An 11285-nucleotide genomic window follows, 5' to 3' on the forward strand; every position below is an offset into this window, starting at 1 on the left:
CCAAAACCTACACCGTCACGCCAACAAGAATACGCCCACACTGTCACAACCCACGAATCAACGCAGCAGTCTTTCAACTGCGGTAATCCATTGGCGGTACACACCGCTGTGCTCAAACATCGCCCACACATCACAACAGACAGCACCTCACACATCACCCACACCACATCATGGCACCTCAAAGACACCCCAGGTTTTCAGAGGAGGAGCTCAGGGTCATGGTGGAGGAAATCGTTCAGGTAGAGCCACAGCTATTCGGATCACAGGTGCAGCACACTACCATAGCTAGGAAGATGGAGCTATGGCGAAGAATAGTGGACAGGGTCAACACAGTGGGACAGCACCCAAGAACATAGGATGGCATCAGGAAGAGGTGGAACGAAATACGGGGGAAGGTGCGTTCCGTGGTTTTAAGACACCAGATTGCTGTACAGAGGACTGGCGGTGGACCCCCACGTCCTCCCCCACGACTAACAACATGGGAGGAGCAAGTCTTGGCAATACTGCATCCTGAGGGCCTCGCAGGAGCAGCAGGACTGGACTCTGGTAAGTCATATCTTTATCACCATATCCCCACCCCACCTGCATGCCATCACATACCCCCACCCTTACCCTCACTCCCATCACTCCCATCATCTCACATATGTCCCACTATCACAACCCACACATCTCAATACCAAGGTCCTGCATGCAACACCTATGCATGGACCACCGTCACCAAAGCATGTCCAGTACAGATACCCACACAGACCCCAAACCAACTATCAGAAAAGGGCAAACACAATGATGCAAGCACAGGAATAGAGGGTACCTCACCCAATGCACAAGATGGCACACACAGATACTAAAACTATGCATTTACATCCCAACAGGACCCATACCCAACGTCACCGAACAGGAGGTGCCAGACATATCCAGTACCCCCTCAGAAGAGGCCCACAGTGGTGACTAGCCCGGCCCATCAGGGACCTCGGGACAGTCGGTTCCCCTGACACAGTCCCAAACCACCACTGAACCTCCCCCCTCAGGAAACACAGCCACAGCACCCACCCAGCGGGCCCATCTCTCTGTCCCCAGGACACGTCAATCAGCAGTGTGTCCACCACTATAGGGAACCTAGCCAAACCCACAAACCCAAGAAAATCAGGGACCTGGGGTCAGTGGCAGTGGGCACACGGTTCAGGGGACAGAGGCACAGGATAACAGGGGAGCTGGGAGGACTGCTGTGAGACAGGGGGAGGACAGGCCCAGGGAACCGACACTCCACGAGGCACTCTCCATCATGGGAGCTAACCACCATTCCCAGGAGACCATGGGCATGGTACTGGCCAAGTTCAGGAGACCCAGCGGCTGCAGGAGGAACACTACCTGGGGATCAGGGAGGACTTGAAGTCCATTAACACCACCCTGGTCACCATTGCAGGGGTTCTGGCAGACCTTGTCAACACCACGAGGGACACAGTGGCACACCAACGGGCCCCTGACACTAGCCTGGATGATGAACAGCCCTCCGCCTCCGCCGGCCCTAGTGGACAGGACCAACAACCACCAGCACCCCACTCCCTGCAGAAGGAGAACCACCCCGCAAACGGTCCCTGAGATCCAGGAACAAGACAGAGAACATTGCCAAGACCCCCGCCAGGAAATAAGACCCTCCTGAACGTTACCATTCGGTCCCACTTTGTCACCCTGTCCACCTTAAGCTGCCATAGCTCCACTTCCTATGCCCCATTGGACAATGCACCTGTGAGACCAAGAGACTGGACTCTGCCATGGACATTCCTCCACCATCACCCCAGCCCATTTCACACATCCCTCCACTTATCTGCACAGAAATAAACACCCTTGAATAACCAAAAAATCTGGAGTCAGTCTGTGCTTTCACAAATGTGTAATTGCTAAATCTTTGGAGTATAGCAATGCCAATGTACTTGTTCACATATCAATGTTACACAGCTGTAGGCCAGGAGTAAACATAGCAGAGGGCACAAATTGGGACCCAGATCTGTGAAATGGAAAGCCAAAGTGGCAAGTCAGGGTCCATACACAGAGGTAAAAAGGCAGACTTATGCTAGGTCCAACAATAGTATGGGATGTGGGAAGAAGTTCCATCTTCTTACCTCTGCCTCACTGGAAGTATTGCATCATGAGGCCAAAGGTGTGTTCGATCACCCTCTTAGTTCGCCCATGTGCCTCATTGTAGCATTCCTCTGCCCTTGTCCTGAGATTCCTCAGTGGGGTCAGTAGCCATGACAGGTTGGGGTAACCAGAGTCACCTGCAAATATCGAGGGACAACTGTTAGACATACTCCAAACATTAGGGAATCTCCCATACCCAGACAGCAAATGAAACTGTGTGGGGACTTTAGGCTCACCTATTAGCCACACACGGTGCCTCAAGAGTTTCCCCATCACATAAGGGATGCTGCTATTCTTCAAAATGTAAGCGTCATGCACAGAGCATGGATACTTGGCATTCACGTGGGAGATGTACTGGTCTTCCAAACACACCATCTGCAAATTCATAGAATGGTAGCTCTTCCGGTTTCTGTACACCTGTTCATTCCTGCGGGGGGACCAAGGCCACATGTGTACCATCAATGGCACCAATGATGATGGGGATATGTCCCAAGGCATAGAAGTCTCCCTTCACTGTAGGCAAATCCTCCACCTGAGGGAAAACGATGTAGCTGCGCATGTGTTTCAGCAGAGCAGACAACACTCTGGACAACACGTTAGAGATAATTGGCTGGGACATCCCTGATGCCATGGCTACTGTTGTTTGAAATGACCCACTTGTTAGGAAATGGAGTACAGACAGGACCTGCACTAGAGGGGGTATTCCTGTGGGATGGTGGATAGCTTACATCAGGTCAGGCTCTAACTGGGCACACAGTTCCTAGAATATTGCATGATCAAGTCTGTATGTGACCATGATGTGTCTCTCTTCCATGGTCAACAGGTCCACCAGGAGTCTGTACACAGGAGGATGCCGCCATCTGATCACCTGCCCCAGCGGACGTGCCCTATGGAGGAGAACAGTGAGCAGAGGGTCATACAATACTTAGGTATTGTCGCGTAGGCTCTCATTATTCTAATGAGACTACTGGATTTTGAGCAGCAAGGTCGTCCACGGTGTCCACCCCACAACAGCCTCCGGCCCATGCTTCTTCACTCAAATCCAGCAAATGTACACCTCCTGCAACCACTACCTCTTCTTCCACTGCCAAACCCCCTCCATCTTCCCATCCCAGTGTGTCTAAGAAACTCTTCCTCCCAAACTTTGACCTCTTCTCTACACCTCCCACCAGGCTGTCCAGGTCCCAGCCCAGCACCTCAGCCACCAAATCCTCAAGCACAGTGGTACCAGCAACCTGTGTCTCATCGCGGGCACCACCCATCAGGGCTGCCAGTGTGCCACCTAACGAGGCCAAGGAGCAGGCCATTCCGCCACCTGCCAAGGTGAAGAAGGTGCCCACATGCCGGAGGGAGAAGCCACACCTACCAGCAAGCAAGGGCTCCTCCAAGCCAAAAGGGACAGTGGCAAGGCACCAGCAGCAACATCAAAGGTGGGGAAGGGACACAAGCCGAAGAGCAGGTCAGGACAGGGCACAGTGGCTCTGGATGAGGGACCAGAGTCACCCCTTCTGTCAACCACAACATCAACCTGTACGGCGGTGGACACCGCTACCTGCACCGCAACCTGCACCGTCACCAGCACCGCCACCTGCACTTCTGCTACCTCAGCAACATTCCCCAGCATCATCCCCAGTGGGCAGCCATCCGAGGCTGCAGGAGACGTCCTTCTGTGTCCCTCAACAGGTGCAGACACTTACACCACCGCCAGCACCTCCGCCACAGACTCCGCCGCAACCACTGCCACCAGCCCCTTGATGTGCTCAGACACTACCACCACAGCTGACATGGCAATCATCCCCAGTGGGCAGCCGTCCGAGGCTGCAGGAGACGTCCTGGACCCTGCCCAGCGTACATGAGGCATGACTCCCAGCACTGTTTGTACCTGCAGGTGGCAGGCGAAGTCGCAGCAGGGTGGAGTGTGTCTCTGCCTCCATGGCGTTTCATGCTACCTGTTCTCGTGGCACACACCCAGGTGAGGGAATGGGAACTGCCACACTGCATCTGAAGCACTCTGGGCACCAAGCCCTCTCTAGACCAGTGGAGAATCACATCCACTACCTCAGTCCTTGGCAGGATGGAGCACTTTGGGCACAAAGCCCCCTCCACAACCAGTGGACACTGTTATCCACTTCAGAGATTGTGGCTTTGCACTCCCCAGGATACAGCAGTGTGCAAACCACCCACTGGAAAGATTTGAGAGACTGTGGCTTTGCACTCCCCAGGATACAGCAGTGGGCATGGAGCCCCCTCATGGAGCAGTGGCGTCGTCCATTCATCCGGCTGAGGTGATCCCCAATCTCCCCCTGAGGTGCCTGTTTATTTTCCATCTGATGCCCCTGCAGTGTTCTCTCCATTTTGAGTCAGGTATCTTATGTGGGCTGTGCCCATGCATTTTGGGACACTGATCCATGGACAATGATTTAATTTACATCCAGATTTTTGCAGTCGGTGTACACATTTGTATATACTAATTTTTGAATTTGCCCTATCTGATTTTTATTGATTACACTTGTTACAATCATTTCCTTTTGTCCTTGCGTTCTTCCAGGGGGTGAAGGGATGTATATGTAATGTTGCTGCATGTATTTGTGTGTATGGTGTTGTGGATGAGGGTGGGGGTAGGGGTGTTGCATGTGTGTATTACTCTCTTTTCCCTCCCCTGTGTTGTAGGTGCAGTACTCACCGTGGTCGTTGCTGGCGTCTTTCCTGCTCCTGATCCAAGAGGGGGAAGACCAGCATCGGCAGGACCTGTAGTTCGAGCTCCATGGCATCCTGGTTCCTCGTTGGGTGTCGAGAGTTGAGTGGTTTCTGTTCCAAGTCCTTTTTCCGCCGTGCTTTTAATAGGGTTGGTACCGCCCCGGAAAAGGTGGCGGATAGGCGTGTTGTAATACAGTGGGTGGAACATTGTGTTCCGCCTGTCTGTTGGCGGTTACCGCCGCGGTGTTTGTTTCTACTATCGTGGCGGTCGGAGTGTTAAAGTGGCTGTCTATGTTGGCGGTTTCTGCCATGGTCGTGATTCCATTTTTTTGGCGCCGGCCTGTTGGCGGTATTACCGCTGCTTTAACACCGACCGCCAGGGTTGGAATGAGGGCCTATATGTCCTACCTTAACTATACACTGCCCCCTGCCCTTGGGGCTACATAGGGTCTACCATAGGGGTGTCAGACATGTAAGAAAAGGGAAGGTTGGGCCTGGCAAGTGGGTACACTTGCCAAGTCGAATTACAGTTAAATCTGCACACACAGACACTGCAGTGGCAGGTCTGAGGCATGATTACAGAGCTACTTATGTGGGTGGCACAGCCAGTGCTGCAGGCCCACTAGTAGCATTTGATTTATAGGCCCTGGCACCTCTAGTGCACTTTACTAGGGACGTACTAGTAAATCAAATGTGCCAATCATGGATAAGCCAATTACATACACATTTTGTAAAGGAGCACTTGCACTTTAGCACTGGTCCGCAGTGGTAAAGTGCCCAGAGTAACAAAAACAGCAAAATCAGAGTCCAGCACACATCAACAACCTGGGAAACAGAGGCAAAAGGTTAAGGGAGACAACGCCAAGGATGAAAAGTCTAATAGGCACCGTCTGTGCCCTTCAAAGCAATTCCAGTGGCTTGTGGAGGCTACCCCCCCCCCAAGCCTGTAACACCTATTTCCAAAGGGAGAGGGTGTAACAACCCTCTCCCAAACTAAATCCTTTTTTCTGCCTTCTTGTGCTCGAGCTGCTCAAGCAACAGGAGGGCAGAAACCTGTCTGTGAGGTGACAGCAGCTGAGGCTGCCTGGAAAACCTCAAAAGGCTGTAATGGCAGTTCAGGGGCTCCTCTAAAGAACCCCCAGAGTGCATGGAATCATACAACCAATGCTTGCAAAAGCATGGCGGTATGATTCCTACATGTTTGATACCAAACATACCTATGTTCCGACTTACCATTATGTAGCTGGCCATAGGTAGTGACCTATGTCCGGCACACACGTAAAATGGCATCCCTGCACACACGAAGTCTGGGAAAATGGTCCTGGAGGTCATGGGGGCACCTCTGCTAGTGCAGCAGTGCCCTCACACACAGGTACTCTGCACCCAGCATTCAGGGTTGGAAGGCCTGATATATGGGTGACATAAGAGTGACCTGGTGCAGTGTAAATGGCTGTGAAACGGTGCATGAACCTTTCACACTTGCTGCGGTGGCAGGCATGTAGAAAAATTAGCATGGGCTCCCTATGGGTGGCAAAAATAATGCTGCAACCCATAGGGATCCCCTGGAACCCCAATGCCCTGGGTACCTCAGTACCATATACTAGGGACCTATAAAGGGGCACCAGTATGCCAATTGTGGGTGAAACACTGGGTTACCAGTATGCAACAACAAACTTTAGCGGAGAGAGAGTATAATCACTGGGTCCTGGTTAGCAGGATCCCAGTGAATACAGTCAAGCATACTGACATCAGGCAGAAAATGGGGGTAACTGTAGCAAAAAGATGATACTTTCCTATAGGGCTGAGCAGGGGAAGATTTGCAAAATGATGCAGTTATTAGGGTAGCCCACCATCTTCACTAGTGCCACGTAGCCCACTACAGAAAGTAGAAGAGAAGACCAAAAAGCAAACTGGGCTCGGAGGGACCGTGTCACTCTGTCTGGATTTCCATTGTGCAGATCAGTGTGGTAATGGTAAATATAAATCACTAGGTAGCAAAAGGTAACTGATTCCCGTTTCAATCTGAGGTCCGATTGTATATAAAGGTGAAAACAGTGGCATATGTTAAGGAAAAATTAATTACATTTTTAAATGTTTCTCATGTTCTTACATTATGTTTGTGCAATATACATCCCAAATATTTTGAAGATTCTACATGTACTGTGACACTTAGGGACAAACTAGATCAGTGGTTCAACCTTAGCTTGACTGCAGAACCATTTTAAGACCTGGACAAAGCGGACAATGGCCTTGCACAACCTTGCACGGGGTCCGGCTCTTGCTCAACCTTCACAGGCACTGACAGCGGACCATTGCACCAGAAGAGTTTGCCAAGGCAGCTGGGTGCTGCTTGTTCAACCACTTGACAGTGCCTCTTCTGTTTCGCTCCTGTCTGCAGAGACAACTCCCCAGGTACCCAATACCTTCCGATAGTCTTGGTGGACCCGTCTTCTCTGATTTTAAGAATTGTCCGCCATGTTCTTCTCTCCTTATTGATCCAGTTCTTAGTAACAAGTCTTTGACTCGGTTGCCGTGGACCTCCCATCTGATCTCGATCGGGCTCCCAGTTCTGAGATAAATGTATTGTCCTGGACGCACACTCTAGTGCCGTGAAGCTACAGACAAGTTGTGGGTACCTCACATCCTGACATTAGGTGTGAGACTGTTGCCCACACTATCTGCCCTGCCTCATTACATTTTGTTTAGGTTGAAAATCCATGGACGGTTGGGGTGAGCCAAATGTTTTTCTTCAATTTGTTTAAACGAGCATATGGTTAATTACTCAATGTTTCCCAAACTGTTTGGCAGGGGTTTTAAAATGTTCAGAAACATAATCAGTATGTTGCGGTTGGTTTCTCTCAGAGGGATTGGGTAGGCTTGGGTAAGGGTGATGGCATTGACACGGTGCTGAAGGGCATTAATTTACTACTGAACAAGGAGGTAATGTGACTCCTGAATGTAGCAGACCTGGAGGCAATCAAAAAAGACCACGGTGAATAAATAGCGCTATGAAGAAAATAGTAAACAAATGCCCTGATAGCTAGTGAGTACGGCCTCTCTTGGATGTGTCTGTAAAACTGACGTTTGTTCTTGAATGTTTGTCCTGAATTTTGGCCCTTCGGCCTGAATTGTATACAGTCCTGTCCAGATTTGCCTTCATGCCAAATGGTCACCATATTAAATGTGCTCCTCATCAGCGAATCAGATAAGCGACCAAAGTGGCCACATTTGCAAATCAGGGCAGTTTCAAACTTGCAAAGGCAGCTGTGCAGGGGTTTTACAAGTTCTGTGTCCTGCAGGATGCTTGTGGCAATATCAGAGAAACCAACAGTAAAAGCTGGCGCAGGAGACCATCCAACTGGCCCCAAAGCAGCCAAAAAAGAGCCCATAGAGGGATCTGTCAGTCCAGCCCTCCAGGCACTGTCAGGCTGCTTCAAGGCTGGTCTGTCCCTTTGGCCGGGTCGGGACAGGTTGCAACATTTTTCCCAACCACACAGCTCCTAGAAGCAAGAATGGTTTACTGACAGTTTGAGCCTCTGTATTGCCATACATGACAAAATGCGCTTTCTGGCAACGAGGACTGTTTAACTCGGAGTTGCATTTTGTCTGAAGGGCTCAGCCACCTTGAGCTGCTGAAGTTAAGTTTCTGAGCATGGTGAGTATCCGCGGCGGCCCCGGTGCTCTGTGGCTCGGCGGCGCTCGGTTTATTACTTGCAGGGCCCATGGAATCAGATGATTCTGCAGCTGCAACCTTTTTGCCTTTTTAAGGGTTTGCCGCATTTGCCACATAATCCATTATCTCTTGCATAATCTGCAGATTGTAACAAAAAACAGGTTTCTATCTTAAACCGATCAAAAGCTACTAAAAACGCAGCAACATCTGTTCACGCACAGGGACGACCCTTCACCAGGGTTCACTCGTCTTCCAGTTGGTTATTCTTGTACGTGGTTGTTAAACTGCTACTAATGAGACGTCATCTCTGCCCAGACAGTATTGCTATGTGTACACATTACAAATAATGAAGTAACGCCATCAAACAAGGCGCTGCGTTCATGCCACATAATCAGCCTTTTAACCACATACTTTGGTGCTCGCATGCCGCATAAATCCAGTGCCTCTGATTATTTGTAAACTCAGGTGGAAGTCAGTTCTAACCGTGATGTGAGTGATCCCTGCCATGTTTTATTATTCGGATTCTGATACTGTATATTTATTCTTACAGGAACCCCGAGGCTGGGGGTGCAGAAGAGCGTGGGGGGGGCACAGCAGCTGTCTCCCCGCCGGTGCCAGGAGAGCCGAGCGGTAGTCTGTCGGGTTCAGGCTCCGGCTGTGGGGCTAGAGGGACACACAGAGAGAGCATCCTGCCTATGGGAGGGATAGCTCATCGGGCCAAGCCCTGGCTGCTGGCATCTCTTATGCACATCCAGCTGCGAGTGTGTGAGGTGCTCAGCCGATCATCATACGCTGTTCAAAAGAGGTACCTCCAATTAAGCCATTATTCGTCTGTAGCGCTACGAGGCCGGCCCTGGGGCAGCTGTGAGCTGTAGTAATGCCCCTTTATGGCCCTGGAGCCTGTATTCTCTTCTAGGAACAGAATACCGTCCTGCCTCTGCGGCACGTCTCCACTCACCTGCTGTCACATAGGGTCTGGCAGGGTCTCACCTTGGGGGTCAGAGGTCACCAGACAAAGGGTCCCCAGGAGGGTGAGAAGCAGGAGGGTCTCCTTGCAGGAAGCCATGTCTCTCCTCTCTGTGCAGTGACGAGATGAAGTGCTGAGGGCCGGCACCAGAATTATTTAAACTTCAGCAGGGGGTTGGGCTGCTCTGGGCACCATGGGGCACAGATCCAGTCAGACGCGGGCTCAAGCACTGGCTGGCACCATTGGCACAGATCGCTGCTCCATTAATCAGTAGCAAAGGGGAATGCACGCTGGAGGGTGACCCGGCTTCACCCTCCTGCTAGTGTAAGGACACCCCCTCACAGCTCCCTGTGGTGATGATGCAATGGGTGTGAGTGGGGGGGGGGGAGGTAGAGAGTGACCCGGCTTCACCTCCCTGCCAGGGTAAGGACACCCCCTGCACAGCCCACTCTGGTGATGACTGCACTGTATGTGGGGGGGGAGTGACCTGGCTTCACCCTCCTGCCAGGGTAAGGACACCCCCTGCACAGCCCCCTCTGGTGATGACTGCACTGGGTGTGGGTGTGGGGGGTGGACCCAACTTCACCCTCCTGCCAGGGTAAGGACACCCCCTGCACAGCCCCCTCTGGTGATGACTGCACTGTATGTGGGGGGGGGAGTGACCTGGCTTCACCCTCCTGCCAGGGTAAGGACACCCCCTGCACAGCCTCCTCTGGTGAAGATGCACTTAGTGTGTGGATGGGGGGAGGAGTGACCGAGCTTCACCCTCCTGCCAGGGTAAAGACACCACCTGCACAGCCCCCTGTGGTGATGATGCACTGTATGTAGGTGTGGGGGGGGGGAGTGACACAGCTTCACCCTCCTGCCAGGGTAAGGACACCAGCAGCACAAAAAGTTGATGGACAGAATGTTGAACATTGTCAAACATTCACACTCAGTGGCCAAACAAAGTCCCGGGCAGCCCCCACACTCGGGGTCGCGCCCCAGTGGGTCCCCTCAGCTCAGTACACTGGCATGAGACCTCCTGAGTGTGTTTGGAGGGGGGCCCTCCGTGGTCTTTGCAGAGAGACCCCTCAAGTTTTGCTATGCCACTGTTCACACTTAGTCAAAGATCTGGATTAAATCCATCATTTGTTGCCCACCACAGCACCCCAGCCATGTGAGACTCAGGGGGTCATTCCGACCCTGGCGGTCAAAGACCGCCAGGCCCGCGAATGACGGAAGCACTGCCAACAGGCTGGCGGTGCTTCCCAGCCCAACCGCCGCGGTCAGAAAACCGGGTCCGGCGGTTTCCCGCCAGATTTCCCCCGGCTGGGCGAATCCGCCAGGGCAGCGCTGCAAGCAGCGCTGCCCAGGGGATTCTGACCCCCCTTCCCGCCAGCCTGTTTCTAGCGGTTTTCACCGCCAGGAAGAGGCTGGCGGGAACAGGTGTCCTGGGGCCCCCTAACAGGGCCCCTGCACTGCCCATGCCACTGACATGGGCAGTGCAGGGGCCCCCTAACAGGGCCCCAGCCTGCTTTTCACTGTCTGCCTAGCAGACAGTGAAAAGCGCAACGGGTGCAACTGCACCCGTCGCACACCTGCAACACCGCCGGCTCCATTCGGAGCCGGCTTCAGTGTTGCAGGCCCCCTTCCAGCGGGAAAGTTGGAATGGCACCAGCGGTCTTTTGACCGCAGAGCAGCCAAGTGGTGGTTCCCGCCAGGCGGGCGGCAACCGCCGCCCGCCGGGGTCAGAATGACCCCCTCAGTCTTGACCCTGCTCCCCATGAGAAGAATCCAACCCGAATCGCCTCCTTGGACCAGAAACAA

General features: G+C 52.6%; 1 protein-coding gene across 1 annotated transcript in view; it reads right to left on the reverse strand.

Annotated features, from left to right (window-relative positions):
* Positions 1-9608, reverse strand: part of LOC138262283 (cocaine esterase-like) — a 303060-nt gene extending 293452 nt beyond the window's left edge. The window contains exon 1 of the mRNA XM_069212178.1: positions 9500-9608. Within this exon, the coding sequence (XP_069068279.1) occupies positions 9500-9575 (76 nt within the window). The 5' untranslated portion in view covers positions 9576-9608. The remainder of the gene's footprint in view (positions 1-9499) is intronic.
* Positions 9609-11285: the final 1677 nt, after the last annotated feature.

Source organism: Pleurodeles waltl, chromosome 10, assembly GCF_031143425.1.
Source record: "Pleurodeles waltl isolate 20211129_DDA chromosome 10, aPleWal1.hap1.20221129, whole genome shotgun sequence".
Classification (NCBI taxonomy): Eukaryota; Metazoa; Chordata; class Amphibia; order Caudata; family Salamandridae; genus Pleurodeles; species Pleurodeles waltl.